The 16,597-nt window shown below is 49.3% G+C and overlaps 1 protein-coding gene across 9 annotated transcripts in view; it reads left to right on the forward strand.

Moving 5' to 3' along the window:
• Positions 1 to 16,597, forward strand: part of SMARCA4 (SWI/SNF related, matrix associated, actin dependent regulator of chromatin, subfamily a, member 4) — an 89,787-nt gene that overhangs the window by 1,325 nt on the left and 71,865 nt on the right. For 6 of the 9 annotated variants that reach the window (XM_018051090.1, XM_018051092.1, XM_018051093.1 and 3 more), the window contains exon 2: positions 14,851 to 15,100. In XM_018051090.1, the coding sequence (XP_017906579.1) occupies positions 14,879 to 15,100 (222 nt within the window). In that variant the 5' untranslated portion in view covers positions 14,851 to 14,878. Of the gene's footprint in view, positions 1 to 14,847; positions 15,101 to 16,597 lie in introns of all 9 variants that reach the window. The other 3 variants (XM_018051097.1, XM_018051095.1, XM_018051098.1) reach the window with 1 other exon arrangement.

The following is a 16,597-nucleotide window of genomic DNA, read 5'->3' on the forward strand; positions in this document are numbered from 1 at the left end:
TGGGTGCCCAGAGCAGCCTGTTCAGTCTTGTAGGGGAACAGGTGGTAAGTGTGGGAACAACTGGAGGCCTGTCATGTGTGAGGAGCACAGCAGATTGGTGCGAGTGGTGGGAACCAGAGATCAGGTAGCTGCATGGAAGAGGGGGCTTTTACTCAGGGTTAGGGAGGACCCCCAGGTTGTGTTGGACCACTTGGGACCAGTCATTGCTCCCCTCTGCTGCTTTTGCACATGGTCATCTTGATCCTTTCTTGTGTTAGGAGTTACTCCAGTTTGTAATTACACATCTCTTCTCCAAGGGCCATCAGAGCTGTGTCTGTGTAATCTCTTTTAGTGTACCCTGGCCCAGTGTGTAGTAGGCCCTTAGGGAACATTTGTGGATGAAGGAGGAGGGTACTCTTGAGGATTGAGTAGCCCTGTGTGTGAAGTGCTTGGCCCAGGACTTGAGGGCGAGTTGCAGACAATAAATATTAGTTGCTGGCACTGTGTTTTGCTTTCTTTTTGAATTTTTTTCTAAAGCTTTCCAGGCCATTTTCCCCAAACCTCATTCCCTCAACAGTAAGGGTGTGGGGTAGTAGTTAATAGGAGGTGGTGTTATGGAGTGCTAGTTCTGGAATTAGACCTCCTGGATTCACAGACAGCTCTAAATTCTAGTTTGACCTCAAGCAAGACACTTACCAGTAGGTCCCCCAACTTGAGAAACAGATAAGACAGTGGTGCCAGCTCAAAGAATTGTTGTGAGGGTTGAAAAGATAGTATGGGAAGTGGTTTAACACTCTCTAGAGTCTGGCATGTAATGAGCTCAATTTTTCGGAGGTGGTTTTGTTTATATGTATGTATTTGTAAATTAACTGTTCAGAAAACTGAAAACATGAGTCATTCTGTATCCCAGAAACCCCAGGTTTGATGTGCTGGTTATATACATTTTCCTAATTTTCTTTAAACTCAATACATATACGATTATGAAAATAATAAGTGTTCCTCCTCATGCCACTTGAAATCATTTGTGCCCAACCCTTCAGGGGGCTTCCCAGGTGGCACAGTGGTAAAGAATCCCCCTGCCAATGCAAGAGACCTAGGAGACATGGATTCGGGACCTGGAGGAGGGCTTGGCAGCCCACTCCAGTGTTCTCGCTTGGAGAATCCCATTGACAGAGGAGCCTGGTGGGCTATAGTCCATGGGGTCACAGAGTCGGACGTGATTGAGCGCACACGCCAGCCCTTCAGGAGATGTTGATTTTGCAGGTGTTTTTTTGGGGGGTGTTCATCGTGGGGTGACCTCATCATAGCTTTGGTGCAGGGCAGTGCAGTGGTTCCAGACTTTCTGTCAGTGAAAAGCACTCCAACATAAACACGTATTTATTTTTTTAAAACACATAATTTATTTATACACCTTTGCCTCTCTTGTGGGTCCTCAAAACATTGGGAGGTAACTGTAGACCAGCTGTCCGTCCTCACTGTTTATCAGATGTGGGAGAGTGGGAGGGACTCGGTGTATTGGGTGAGTATCCCTTGAGAACGTTCTGCCAGTGAAGAAACTGAGGTCCAGCGTATTTCACCAGGGCCTCTGGGGTTGAACATCCAAGTCTGACCCCTGGGTTGGCCAGTTTCCCTTTTGGTGCCTCCAAGACATGGGGTGAGTCCTCAGACGTGGCGACTGATTTTGGCCGGCTCGTCAGGGCTGCCGTGGCTCGGAGGGCATCCAGATAGACCCTAGACAGAGCACAACGCCCATGGCGCCCCCTGGAGTTGTGCGGGGAGTGGCCCACCCCTGCACTCCCCGTTCACAGAGGGAGCAGGCATGCACCTGCTGCGAGCCTGCTGCTGGGGGCTCAGGGACAGGTAGACACGGGCTCTGTCCTCATTCGCTCATACCCATCTCCTTACTTGCGAAGAGGGCTGGCCCAGTGATAGTGCCCAACTTCTGCGATTGTTGCAAGGACCGGACAACAGCAAAATGATGGATGACCAATGTTAAGTGCTTAGGGAAGAGCCTGACACACAAGTGTAGACAGTTTGTCGCTGTTGTTATTTATTACGATCCCAACAACATCCTAGCGGGTTAAGATACAGAATAGATTTTTGCCCCATTGCAGTAGTTTCATATGTTTTCAAAGTGGTAGGAAAGGAATTGGTGCCTCCATTCTGTCCTTAATAATTTAAAAATGCTGTGCTTTGCAGTCTCACCATACGGCACTGGAAAGAGGGAAGTGTGTTAGGTGGCTTGGATTTTGAAAAATGTAAAAGTTCGTTTTCCCTTTCACATATCTCCTCGTAACTGGATTGGAACACTGGAGAATCAAAGTTTTTTTTTTTTTTTTTTTTTTAAAGAATGCACAAAACCTACTCTAAAAGGGAAGTAACAGCGCTCGAATATTGGTGAGGGGAGAGGTCTGAGGGTGAATCTGTGAGAACTGAGTTGAGATCATGTGAGCTCTTATCTTCCAGGTGTCATCCCTAAGAAGCAGGAAGCTCATGGGTGTGATCAGTGATATCTTCGTGTTTGCTCTTGTGTGCTTAGTCATCAGTTGTGTCCAACTCTTTGTGACCCCCATAGACTATAGCCCGCCAGGCGCCTCTGTCCATGGAGTTTCCCAGGCAAGAATACTGGAGTAGGTTGCCATTTCCTATTCCAGGGGATCTTTCCAACCCAGGGATCGAACCCCCATCTCCTGTGTCTCCTGAATTGCAGGCAGATTCTTTCCTTGCTGAGCCATTGGGGAAGTTTTTCAGGATATGGATTTGATGGGCATGAGAAAGTGGGCCTCTGCTCATCTTCCTGAGTGCGAAGGGGCCTGGAGCTGCCTCCAGGCAAAGCTGGGTTTCTTGGGGGATTCCGTTTCCCGCAGCAGAGGAAGGGAAGGGTTGTAGTCAGTTCCCCTCAGGGAATGGGCTTTGTTGTCCTGGTCCCTTCCTGAAAGCCAAGACTGGTTTCCAGAGCTTGGTTTTGGGGCTCCGTTACTTTGCCTAAGGGCCGCATATTCATTTTTGTGTGTGGACACTTGGAACCCGGGAGCAGTCTTGAGTTTCGCTCACTGTGAAGTCTACCAGCTCCTAGAGTGTGATAAAGAGGAAAGGCTTTCCCAGTGAGGACCTGCTCCAGAGCCCAGTGGATTGTACTCAATATTTTGGCATAGCCTGTAGGGGAAAAGAATCTGAAAAGGGTTATGTACAAATATTGCTGTGTTGTACACGTGAAGCCAACACATGGTCAGTCAACTAGACTGCAATTTAAAAAAAAGAGAGGATGGGCTTTAAAATGGCTCCCTGGGGTGGGGTAAGTTCTCCTTTCACTGGCGAGTTGCGCCTCGCTGGTTCAGGAAGCAGGTGGCTGTGTGGCAGTTGCTGCCTCACCTGGTACCGTGCGAGACGGGAGGGGGCAGGGTTTGCCCCAAAAGCCTCAGGATAGTTGGAGGGAGGGTGTCTCTAGTGCCCATGGCTACACTGATGCGCAGGGGGCTCCTCCGTGCGCCATGGGAGCTGCTCCTGCCCCTGATGAACTCCGAGCGCGCGTTGGACCGCAGCCAGGACTCCTGGCGCCTCCTTGGAATAGCCCCTGGAGGCTCTTGCCTCGGGAGTGCTCCCTCTGCTGCACTTTGTGCTCCTCTGAACTCTCCTCCTCCTGTGTCTTCTGTTCCTCAGCCGGCATCAGAGTCAGACAGGCTTGAGGCAGGCAGGACTCTCTTCCCACGTGACTTTGGGCAAACAGCCTCTTGGAGCATAAACCCCCTGTTTCACCCCAAGCGGATGTGAGTTGAGACCGAAATGCAGCCTGGCTGGGCTTTGCTAAGCCTGGTTCCAGGGCTGGTTGCCCCCAGGGAAGGGACACTTTTTGTATTTCTTTTTTTGATAATTCTATTTATTTATTTATGGCTGTGCTGAGTCTTCATTGCTTCTCATCTTGTTTCTCCAGTTGCAATAAGCAGGGGCGACTCTTTAGTTGCAGTGCACGGACTTCTCATTGCCGTGGCGTCCCGTGTTGCGGAGCACAGGCTTCAGGTGTGTGGGGTTAAGTAGTTGCGGCACGATGGGCTCTAGCGCACTGGCTCAGGGGTTGTGGCGCACAGGGTTAGTTCCTCTGTGGCATGTGGGATCTTCCCAGACCAGGGATGGAACCCATGTCTCCTTCATTGGCAGGTGGATTCTTGAGCCACCAGGAAAGGCCCTTGTATTTCAAATGGCATGGCACGTGCTAGCTGAGGCCCTTCCGGTCACTTTGGTCATCCCTGTCTCCTCTTTTTCTCTCACTCTCACATCCGTTCCATCTGCCGGTTCAGAAAAATCTTCTAAAACCACCATCAGACCATGTCACTGCCTTACCTGGAGTATACCAGTGGTTTCCCATTGCACCCTGGGTGGACTTCTGCTTCCTCACCACTGCCCTCGAGGCCTGTGATCTGTGCTGTTCCCCCATCTCTGGTCTCATCTGCGGCCTCTCCCTTCTCGCCTGCTCGTCTCCTTCAGGGTCCCACCCCAGGGCCTTTGTACGTACTGATCCTCTGCCTGCCCACAGCCACCGGCTCCCATCGCACTCCAGATTTCTGCTCAGATGTGTCCCCGTCACTGAGACTCCCAGGCCACCGTGATTGGAAGCGCGCCTCCCATCAGCTTGACTGCTGACCCTGCTTGATTGTGCATAGCTCCTCCAGCCACTCGCAGTGTGTCCTGTTCATCTGTGTCACTCAGTTGTCAGTTCCACCAGGCAGAGACTTTGTTCTCTGCTGCATGCCCAGTCCCTGGAACCCAGCTCAGGGCGAGTTTGTTCTCCCCAGGTGTTTGGAGGTGGCTGGAGGGCCTGTCACAGCACGGCCACACTTGCACTTTGTGCGTCCCTGTTGTAGGGGAATTTCTCTCCAGCATCTCCAGGAGTCTCAGCTAATGCTCAGTGTGAGTACAGAGCAGGCCTCACAGCATGCTCCATGGTGGTCTTGCTGTGCATCCAGTGGGGCTCGGTCAGCCTTAACAGAGGAGAGGAGGAGAGTCTGCCCAGGTTTCAGAGGCAGAGCAGGGTCAGGACTGAAGCTGAAGCTCCAGTACTTTGGCCACCTGATGCAAAGAGCTGACCATTGGAAAAGACGCTGATGCTGGAAGGGATTGGGGGCAGGAGGAGAAGAGGGTGATAGAGGATGAGATGGTTGGGTGGCATCATCAACTCAGTGGACGGTGAATCTGAGCAAATTCCGGGAGATAATGAAGGACAGGGAAGCCTCGTGTGCTGTAGTCCATGGGGTCGAAAAGAGTCGGAGATGACTGAGTGACTGAACAAGGGTCAGGACAGAACTGTAAAACTTGTTATGGTTACTTGCTGTGTGTTTATGTTGGGTCACCTGGAGTCTGCTGTGCTCAGTTGCTAAGTTGTGTCTAACTTTGCAACCCCATGGACTGGAACCCGCCAGGCTCCTCTGTCCATGGAATTTTCCAGGCTAGAATACTGGAGTGGGTTGCTGTTTCCTCCTCCAGGGCACATGGAGTCTGGATCATAGTAAAAAGAGTTTGTTGTAGATAGGCAGTGTTTGTGTTCTGGAGGGTAGACAGTTTTATCTCCTTGCCAGATTAGAGCTTGAATTCCCTGTGGGCCTCGTTGCCTGCGTGTCTCCTGCCATGTTAAAAGTGGGGAGGTGCTCTTCAGTGGTTTTCAAATGAATGAAATACTTAAGGGCGGAGTGGGAGGGGGAGGGTTCCAATACATCAAATGATGTATAATTCCCAATGCTAAAAATAATACTCGCTAACAGTTTGGCATGTCTACCTCTTAGGCAGACCTGAGAAGACATTGTAATTTATCATCATCAGGACATGGGTTTTTAGTTTCTGAAATATATTCTCTTTTAAATGCAGGGCAAGTTTTTGCTATATGTTGCAGGGAAAATGTTTGCCCCAGAACAGCCCGCTTTGGGGCAGCTATGGGCTCAGGAATGTGCTATTTTGATGTGGTCCCTGAAACCACAGGTGCCCCGACCCACACGTCCTTGCTGGTTTGAGGACTGCTGCACCCCACAGCCTCAGGTCAAGCGTGGAGGGTTTTATTAGTTGTGGAATATCTAGGGAGAATCTCATTTTGTAGTTTAAATGTGACAAATGAGGCTGGATTTGCTGAAGCCACCTGGCCAAGCTGCCTTGAACTCTTTCTGAGCTCCAAGTCATGACTTGACTGGTGTGGAGCTGCTGCTGAAATGTGTCTTCAAACAAATTTCTCCACGCCCCAGAGACAAAGCAGCAGCTATCCTGGGAGCAAACTTAAATATACAGCCGGTTTTTAGGCAAAATGGAAAAAAACCCCTTAACTGATCATCTCAGTAAGCAGATTTCAGAGGGTCCCCATCGCCCGTTAGCAGCCTGTCCTGCTGCGGTGATCAGCCACCATGATCCTTTTAAGAGAAATCGTGGTCCTTGGAAGAGAAGCACTAAGGCCGGTACGAAAGAAGAAATGAGACCTCTGATACTGAAGCAGTCTGGTTCCACATCTGAACATCAGCACAGCAATTTTGGTGAAGTTGAAAGTAGATGGAAAATAACACAGTCTCCAAACGTTTTCATTGTCCTTGTTTATTTCCCCAGAGACACTTCCTGGTCATCTTTTCTGGGTGTTGACTTCCCAGGTATTTTGTCTGACCTAGGCTTTTTTTTTTTTCCCCTTAAAAAGTGTGTGTGTGTGTGTGTTTAAATGCTGTTTATAGAAGTAATAGATGGTTAAAACAAACACACCCAGAGAAAAAACTCTAGAAGTCTGTGATGTGGAACGTGTTAAGCTCCCCATCACACGCCTCCATAGCGAGCCACTGGCAGTTTGGTACATGTTTTCTTAGGGCTAGCTTCTATGCTTGGATTAACAGGAGGAAATTGTTATTCTTAGCAAAACAGTGCTTAGACCTACACCCCTAACTTTGACGGTACCTTCTTCCCCCGCTTCATTTTGAACCATCTCCATATACATATGTACAGTGGTCCCTCAGTCTTTTTTTTTTTTTTTTAACTTGCTCATTTATTTACCTGTTTTGGTTTTGATTGCCTGGTTTGATTTGCTGGGTTTTGATTGCTTCTCGCACCCTTTCTCCAGTTGCAGGCAGAAGCTATTTCCCAGGCTTCCCATTGCAGTGGCCTCTCTCGTTGCGAAACACAGGCTCCAGGCACATGGGCTTCAGTGGTTGCAGCACTTGGGCTTCATAGCCCCCCGGCAGGTGGGATCTTAGTTCCCTGGCCAGGGATTGAGCCCATTGCCTTCCACTGGCAGGTAGGTGGCCCTCCAGGGAAGTTCTGCAGTCAGCCAAGGGAAGGAGCCTCCCCGTGATTTCTTTGTGACTGATGTGTTCTCAGTAATAGTCACACAGAAGCAAAACATAATCCCCCTGAATTTTGAAATATTCCTTTCTTTCTTCCATGACCTTGAAGCAGTTAAGGAAAACCTGCTTTCTCTCGTCACAGTACTTTGACACCAAACATGTTTTTATTTTTTCCTCCACACCAAACAGTTCTCCAGTTCTCTAGGTTTGTAAGGACACCATTTGGGTGTCCAGCAGTTCATTTGAATTCTGACACTAACCACCCAGAGTTAGTGGAGACCTCACCGGTTAGGGGTTCAGTCCCACGAGACTGATGCCCCTTCAGATGCCAGCTGCAAGTAGTGGGTGGGTTTCCAGGTTATCCACACTCCTGTCCAGCTTGGTTACAAACAGGGATTCCCATGATGCCCTTGGCAGGTTTGGTAATTTGCGCTGCTGCTGCTGCTGCTGTCTAGTCGCTAAGTAGTGTCCAATTCTTTGTGACCCCATGGCCTGTAGCCCCCAGGCTCCTCTGTCCACAGGATTTCCCAGGCAAGAGTATTGCAGTGGGTCGCCATTTCCTTCTACAGGGATTCTTACTTATGTTTACTGGTTTATAAAGGCTACAGAAGAAGAGCCAGCAGAAGAGATACGTAAAGTGAGGTCCAGAAAAGTTCTGAGTGCAGAAGTGTCTGTCCCCATGCAGTTGGGGTGCAACACCGCCTTGGCACATGAACGTGTTCACCAACCCTGAAGCTCTGTGAACCCTGTAGTTTAGGGGTTTTGGTGGTTTGTCACACAACCATGATCTATGAACTCAGTCTCCAGCTCCTCTCCCCTCCCTGGAGGATGGAGCTGAAGTTTCTAAACTATTAACATCTTTCTTCCCACCAGCTCCCATCCTAAAGTTATTCAGGAGCCCAACAGGAGTAGCCTCATTAGAACCAAAGACTGTCCTGTTTCTGAGGGAATTCTAAGGGATTTTGGAGCTCTGTGTAAGATACTCTTATCACCCTTATCACTTAGGAAATTGCATAGGTTTTAGGAACTGTCAAGAACTGAAGGTAGAGACCACATACATTATTTCTCATTGTCACAGATAGACATAGATTTCTTAAACAGAACCCCAGAACCATTAATTGTAAAAGAACAGACTTGATAGTTCAGTTCAGTTGCTCAGTCATGTCTGACTCTTTGCGACCCCATGGACTGTAGCATGCCAGGCTTCCCTGTCCACCACTCAACTCCTGGAGCTTGCTCAGACTCATGGCCATTGAGTTGGTGGTGCCGTCCAGCCATCTCATCCTCTCTTGTCTGCTTCTCCTGCCTTCAGTCTTTGCGAGTATCAGGGTCTTTTCCAGTGAGTCAGTTCTTCGCATCAGGTGGCCAAAGTATTGGAGTTTCAGCTTTAGCATCAGTTCTTCCAGTGAATATTCGGGATTGATTTTCTTCAGGATTGACTGGTTTGATCTTGCAGTCCGAGGGACTCTTAAGAGTCTTCTCCAACACCACAGTTCAAAAGCATCAATTCTTCGGCACCCAGCTTTCTTTATAGTCCAACTCTAACATTCATACATGACTCCTGGAAGAACCATAGCTTTGACTAGACGGATGTTTGTCCACAAAGTAACGTCTCTGCTTTTTAATATGCTGTCTAGGTTTGTCATGTCCTTTCTTCCAAGGAGCAAGCGTCTTTTAATTTCATGGCTTCAGTCACCATCTGCAGTGATTTTGGAGCCCAAGAAAATAAAGTCTGACACTGTTTCCATTGTTTCTCCATCTATTTGCCATGAAGTGATGGGACTGAATGCCATGATCTTCGTTTTTTGAATGTTGAGTTTTAAGCCAACTTTTTCAATCTCCTCTTTCACTTTCATCAAGAGGCTCTTTAGTTCTTTTGCTTTCTGCCATAAGGGTGGTGTCATCTGCATATCTGAGGTTATTGATATTTTTCCCAGCAATCTTGATTCCAGCTTGGGCTTCCCTGGTGTCTCAGCTGGTAAAGGAATCACCTGTAATGCGGGAGACCTGCGTTTGATCCCTGGGTTGGGAAGAACCCCTGGAGAAGGGAAAGGGCATCCACTCCAGTATTCTGGCCTGGAGAATTCCATGGACTGTATAGTCCATGGGGTTACAAAGAGTCAGACACGACTGAGTGACTTTCACTTGATATATTGGACATCATTAAAATTGTTAATTAAGAACTTGTTTTCATTGCTGAGAGACAGTAATTGTAATCACTTATCCTCAATAAAATGTAGTGAAAGCTTAGAGCCAGTGTAAAAGTGGATCTTTCGGTGGCCATTGAGCCTGTGAGAAGGCACAACACTGTTAGTCACAAGGGAATAGAAACTAAAACCGTAATGAGGTTCGATTATACCCTCACCAGAACGGTTACAAATTAAAAAGACCCACAGCACCAAGTGTTGAATTAGAGGGACTGGAATGCTTACTCTGCTGCTGCAGGGAGGGCAGTGAATGTGATTATTTTGCTAATTTGGAAAACTGGCAATATCTGCCAAGCTAACGTTATTATGCCTCCCTATGACCAGCAGTTCCCCTCCTGGACACACGCACAAGGAAAATGTGCGCCCACGTCCACCTACTGGCATTGTTCACATCGGCTCTACATCTGCTGGCCAAAGCCTGGAAGCTCGGGGTCTGGGAATAGGAGAATTGATGGCTGTCCCTACAGCATGGATGCTCCTCTCAGAGCTGACGTTGTGCAGAAGTAAACTGTGTGGCCCTCCTTTGAGATGGAGTTCAGTAGCAGGTGACACTAACCTACAGCGAGAGAATCGGAACTGGGGTTCCGCTGGGAGGGTGATGGGCATGGCTGGAACCAGGCGCCGTGGAGCTGCCGTATCTGGTCTAGGACTCGTAGCTGTACACCTAGGATCCCGACACTTCAAGTATGCCACCACCCAAGAGGCTACATCGAGGGCTGGAGGGCTGCTCCCTGCTTCCCTTTGCCTGTACTCCACACCCACGCGATGCTGTAGGTCTGCCCTCCTGTGTCCATGGGAGGTAGGAGCACTGCCTGACGCGTTGCTTTTTTTTTCTTAGTGTTTATTTGGGGTCTTATTTACAGCATGCGTGATCTTTGTTGCAGTGTGTGGGATCTTTCGTTGAGGTGCACAGACTCTCCAGTTGTGTCACACAGGCTCAGTAGTTGTGGTGTGCGAGCTTGGTTGCTCCTTGGCGTGTGGAATCTTTGTTCCCGGACCAGGGCTCGAACTTGCGTCCTGTGCATTGCAAGGCAGATTCTTAACCACTAGGCCACCGGGGAAGTCCCACATTTTTTTTTTTTAATTGAGGTTTAGTTTGTGTGTGTGTGTGTGTGTGTGTGCGCGCGCGCGTGCGCGCGCATGCTTAGTTGCTCAGTCACGTACAACTCTTTGTGACCCCATGGACTGTACCCTGCCAGGCTCCTCTATCCATGAGATTCTCTAGGCAAGAATAGTGGAGTGGGTAGCCATTCCCTTTTGCAGGGGATCTTCCCAACCCAGGGATTGAACCCAGGTCTCTTTCATTGCAGGTGGTTTCTTTACTGTCTGTGCCACCAGGGAAGCCCGAGATATTTACAATATTACATTAGTTTCAGATATACAGCATTGTGATTCAAACGCTTTTCTACATTGTACTCCGTTTAAAGTTACCGTAAAATATTGGCTGTTAGTCCCTGTGCTCTACACTATAGCCTCGTAGTTCATTTTACACGTGCTGGTTTGTACCTCCTCATCCTCTACCTGCATCTTGCCCCTCCTCCTTCATCTCTCCCCACTGGTAACCACCAGTTTGTTCTCTGTATTTGTGAGTTTCTTTCTGTTTTGTTATATTCATATGGTTTATTTTTAGGTTCCATATGTAGGTGATAACATAGAGTATTTGTCTTTCTCCTGATTGACTAAGCAGAGTACCCGCCAGGTCCATCCATGTTGCAAATGGCAGAGTTCTGTTCTTTTCTGAGGTGGGGTAATATCCACTGTCTAAACGACTACTCCATCCATCTGCTGGTGGACACTTAGGTTGCTCCCATGTCTTGGCTGCTGTAAACAGTGCTGCTGTGAGCATTTGGGTGCGTGTTTTTTTTTTTCTGCATGTATTCTTGCCTGCTTTGTTGTAGATTAACTGACCATCGTTGCATGGTTTGCTTCTGGGCTGTCTATTCTGTTCCATCGATTTCTGTGTCTGTTTCTGCGCCAGCGCCATGCTCTTGATTACTCTGGCTTTGTAGAGCAGTCTGAAGTCAGGGAGCATGGTACCTCTAGCTCTGTTCTTTCAGGATTGCTGTGGTAATTCGGGGTCTTTTGTATTTCCATACAGATTTTAGAATTATTTGTTCTAGTTCTGTAAAAAAAAAAAAAAAGCCATGGATATTGTGATAGCGATTGCATTGAATCTGTAGATTGCCTTGAGAGGTTTGGTTATTATCTTTCAATCCACGAACACAGTGTATCTTCTGTTTGTGTCATCTTCAGTTTCGCTCATTCTTGTGTGTGTGTGTGCGCGTGAGATTCCTGTTTATTTTGGCTGTGCTGGGTCTTCACTGCTGCACGGGCTTGCTCTGGTTCTCAGTATTCGGGCTTCTCACTGCAGCGGCTTCTCACTTTGGAGCACAGGCAGATTTTAGGGTGCATGGGCTTCAGTAGTTGTGACGCACGGGCTTACAGCAGCATGTGAAATCTTTCCGGAGCAGGGATTGAACCTGTGTCCTGTGCACTGGGAGGCAGATTCTTAATCCCTGGACTCCCAGGAAAGTTCTTCAGTTTCTTTCGTTAGTGTCTTAGAATTTTCTGAGTACAGGTCTTTTTAAATCATATCAGATTTTGCTTCCAGATGAATTGGTCTTGAATTTGTTTTGTTTGTTTGTTTGTTTTAAGTTTGATTTTTCCTTGAGCACATTGGGTTTGGGATGTGTGGGGAAGGGATTGTGAGCACATTCTGTCACACTCCTGTTGGGTGTATTTAAAGTTCATCTCCAAGGCTCCTGGAGCTCTGGAGGAGACCAGGGATGCAGGCAGAATGGAGAAATGTTTGCTCGTTTGGTTGGGTGTGTTCCCAGGCTGGGGGGAGTATTTGGCCCTGCTGAGATTTCTCATCCTCTTTGTTCCCGTTATTTAGTCATGAAACTGGAGTGAAGAAGTATGGGCTTTTGATCTATTATCCAGGATGATATACCCCCACCTGTCACAGGAAGACCTTTTTTTTTTAATCAGGGAAATTAAAAATGTTCCCGTACTGGGACTTCCCTGGTGGTCTAGTGGTTAAGACTCCATACCTCCCAGAAGGAGGGGGCACGGGTTCGATCCCTGGTCAGAGAACTAAGATCCCACATGCCATGCCATGTGTTGTGGCCAAAATATTAGAAAGTAAAATAAAGCATGTTTAAAGTATCCCCCAAAATGTTCCTGTACCTTTTCAAGATTTATCCTTGAAATCAGGAGAGCCTAGTAAAATTTAAGTGAAAGTCACTCAGTCGTGTCTGACTCTTTGCGACCCCGTGGACTATACAGTCCATGGCATTCTCCAGGCCAGAATACTGGAGTGGGTACCCTTTCCCTTCTCCAGGGAACCTTCCCGACCCAGGGATCAAACCGGAGTCTCCTACTTCGTCAGGCGGATTCTTTACCACTGAGCCACCAGGGAAACCTGACCTTCATGGGAAAAGAATCTAGAAAAATGTGGATATATGTCTGTGTATATATCCACTGATTCACTTTGCCAGTTCATTTTGCTGTACAGCAGAGTGATTCTGCACAGCAGAAAGGAACACAACACTGAATTAGTGCTGCTGCTGCTGCTAAGTTGCTTCAGTCGTGTCCGACTCTGCGGGACCCCATAGATGGCAGCCCACCAGGCTCCCCCGTCCCTGGGATTCTCCAGGCAAGAACACTGGAGTGGGGTGCCATTTCCTTCTCCAGTGCATGAAAGTGAAAAGTGAAAGTGAAGTTGTTCAGTCGTGCCTGACTCTTTGCGACCCCATGGACTGCAGCCCACCAGGCTCCTCCGCCTATGGGATTTTCCAGACAAGAGGACTGGAGTGGGGTGCCATTGCCTTCTCCGAACACTGAATTAACTATATTGCAGTTACAAAAAATAAAAAGCAAGAGGGGGACTTTAAAATAACAGGATGCATCAGGCCCAGGAAACTTGGTTGAACCGCTAGAATTTGCAGCTTGAAGACTACTAAATGATGAAAAGGTCCTAAGTACGATTCTCTGAAGGGAAACCGTGCCTGGGATGTGCTGAGTAGTCCTGTAGAGCGAGCGTCTGCCTGTGTGTGGAGTAGCCTCGAAGGACAAGCCCCGGATATGGCTGGGTCCTGGCGGCAGCACCAGTCAGCCCTCCTTCTTTTGAGGGCTCTGTTGTCACAGCTCTGGGGGGCTCTGAGGAGCTGTAGCCTTCCCTCCCCACAGATACCCCTCAGCCCACCTTCCTGGGAGGGTAAGAGGGCAGGACTGTTTCTTGGTGTCTGCAGGGCCAGCAGACACGTAGCCTCTGAGTCTGGTGGGTTGAGTGGTGATTTTTCTGTATTCTTTCTGTATTTTCCAGATTTCAGCACTGAGAATGCCTTACTCTGTCATCAGGAAAGGGATTATTACATTAAAGAGTATCTTACTTAAGGACATATAACTGCACAGCAGATTGAAAATTGAACCCTTTCTATAGAAAGCCCTTATAAATCAGCCCGCAGGCCAGTCAAAGGAATCATGACTCAGCTCACATTAGGAATTTTGGGGCTGATTTTTGGATCTTGTGGAGGTTCTTGGTCATAATTTTGGGTGTCAGATTTTAGTTTACAGCCCTTGAGTATCACTTTAAATTAAAAAAAAATTTTCTTTTTATTTGACTACACTGGGTTTTAGTTGCGGAATGTGGGATCTAGTTCCCTGACCAGGGATTGAGCCCAGGCCCTGTGCACTGGAAGCATGGAGTCTTAGCCACTGGACTGCCCGGGAAGTCCTGAATATCACTCTTGAGGTATTTGAGATACCAGAGTGCCATTAGTTATGTAATTTGTCATTAGTTATGTAGTTAGTTATGTAACTATGCCCTTAGTTATGTAGGTTCTTTAAAGGCGCCTACTTTTAAAACTTGGATTCATTTATTTTAAAGGAAACTTGGTCTCACTGCATTAAGTTGAAACCAGCATTCCTTGCCATGAATATTTGTTAGTTGAATTGATGAAGGTCCAGTCAGATGCTGCTGCCGGCAAAGGCTTTGAGCCTCAGTCACGCCCCTCTTTTTTCTTGAATGGGAAGAGGAGCAGGCATTCAGAGGGCGTGAAGGCTGTGTCAGCACTTCCCAGAGACACGCCCTGTGTTATAACTAGAAAGCTGCCAGGGCAGCCAGGCAGTGTCTGTCACCTGGTGCCCCACCTCCTGGGTCCCACCCCTTCCTCAGGGCACTTGGGTTTTTTGGGTGTCTGACGTATCATCTGCCCCAAGAGGAATGGAGGAGAAAGGCCTGGGTGGCTGGGGGTGCCTGTCAGAGGCTCTGACCTGACCGTGTGTGATCGTCCTTGACCTGCTGTGACCCACCCAGCCAGGGGCTGTGACCCCCACACTGACCAGGACTTTTTTCCCAGCAGGAGACCACCGTCCGCAGCTCCTGTGAAGATGTCCACACCAGACCCAGCCCTGGGCGGAACTCCTCGGCCAGGCCCTTCTCCCGGCCCGGGCCCCTCCCCTGGAGCCATGTTGGGCCCCAGCCCGGGCCCCTCCCCTGGCTCCGCCCACAGCATCATGGGACCCAGCCCAGGGCCTCCCTCGGCAGGACACCCCATCCCGACCCAGGGCCCTGGAGGGTACCCTCAGGACAACATGCACCAGATGCACAAGGTAGCGAGCCCCGGGCCCTCAGCCCCGCCAGCTGGGTCCACACGCACAGGGGCGGGGGGTGCGCAGTGTGTCCTGAGCCCCACTGCGAGCTGGCAGCCGTCCTAACCCTGGGTCTCTCACGCCTGTTGTTTTATTAATGAATAGAAGTGTCCAAATCCTGAAAGATGGCCTCCAGCCCGTGGTTACCTGCTTGGCTTACCTGAGTGACTCACTGAGCACAGCAGCTAGTGCCCTCTGTCCCCGCTTGATCCTCTACTTGGGCATCATTGTCCTGCCCACTGACCTGAGTGCATCAAGGATGCTTTAGCCAGTGAGATGAGAAAAGCCTCTTTTCACACATATAATTTTCCTCTTTCTTTGTATTCCTGGGAGGTGGTTGGAGGAAGTACTCTCTTATGGATAAAAAGCATCTAAAGGAAAAGGTGCCTTTTTCAAGCATCTGGGATCACAGGTGTCCATCACAGTAGAAGATACAAGGCCTGGGGACGAGGGGTCTCTGCCTGCCCCTCTGGCTTCCCTGCCAGGCTGTCCATGTGTTCATACCCCAGTTCACTTAATCCCCTCCTGCCAGCCCATCAGGTGCAGGTATGTATTGTGCCCATTTTGCAGATGAGGAAGTAGGGTCTCAGCGGGATGGTCACTCAGCAGAGCTATCTCATCCCGTTGGTTCTCCCTGACCTCAGGCAGGTGCCACCCCCCCTGACCTCCAGCACAGTGAGGTGACGCCCCTCCACCCTACCCATCACCAATATATTCCTGTCAACTTGGGTACAGTATCTGACTGGTCATTTCTTCTTAGAAAGCTGTTGATGATTCTCTGACCGCTGCCCCCAGTGCTGACTTAGGCCCGTTTCTCCTCCGTTTCCCCTCTCTGTTTTGTTTCTTCCTGGACACCTGACACGTCTCTCAGACACCTGCCGTGTGTCTGGCTGGCCCAAGAATTGAGGTCTGGTGGTCCCCACCCCTTCCCCTGTCTGTAGAGAGCTCCTTCCCTGGGGGAGGCGAGCCTGTCTCTCAGCTCCCTGAGCCCAGGGGAGAAGGAGCAGAGGGCAGGCCCCACCCAGGGGTCTGCTCAGCATCCCAAGGGCCCCATGCTGCTTCTGGTTGGGAAGCTGGCCCTCTGCTCTTGGCCCACGCCTTTTCCTCCTCCTTCTTTCACGGTACACGTTGAGCTGTGGCTGACTTTGCTGGGCCACCTCTTAGACCAGAGAGCTGGGCATTGGCATCCAAGCCTGGGAGGGTCTCGGAAGACGTCCACTTTGCCAGCCATTCCGTGGGGGGAGTGCTTAGTGCTGAACATCAGGAGGGAGGCTGTGTGTTTCTGTCCCACCGAGATCTGACGGTGTCTCCTAGGAGGGGCAGAACGATGTTACAAATGGCCCCCTCCCCTCTAGCAGGCAGGAGGCCAATCTGGGATCAGTGAGGACATTTGACTGTCGCTGCCGTTCCTCGTGGGCGGGAGTTACTGCCTGTCTCTGATTTACAGTCTCCCAGGCT

Source organism: Capra hircus, chromosome 7 (genome assembly GCF_001704415.2).
Source record: "Capra hircus breed San Clemente chromosome 7, ASM170441v1, whole genome shotgun sequence".
Taxonomy (NCBI): Eukaryota; Metazoa; Chordata; class Mammalia; order Artiodactyla; family Bovidae; genus Capra; species Capra hircus.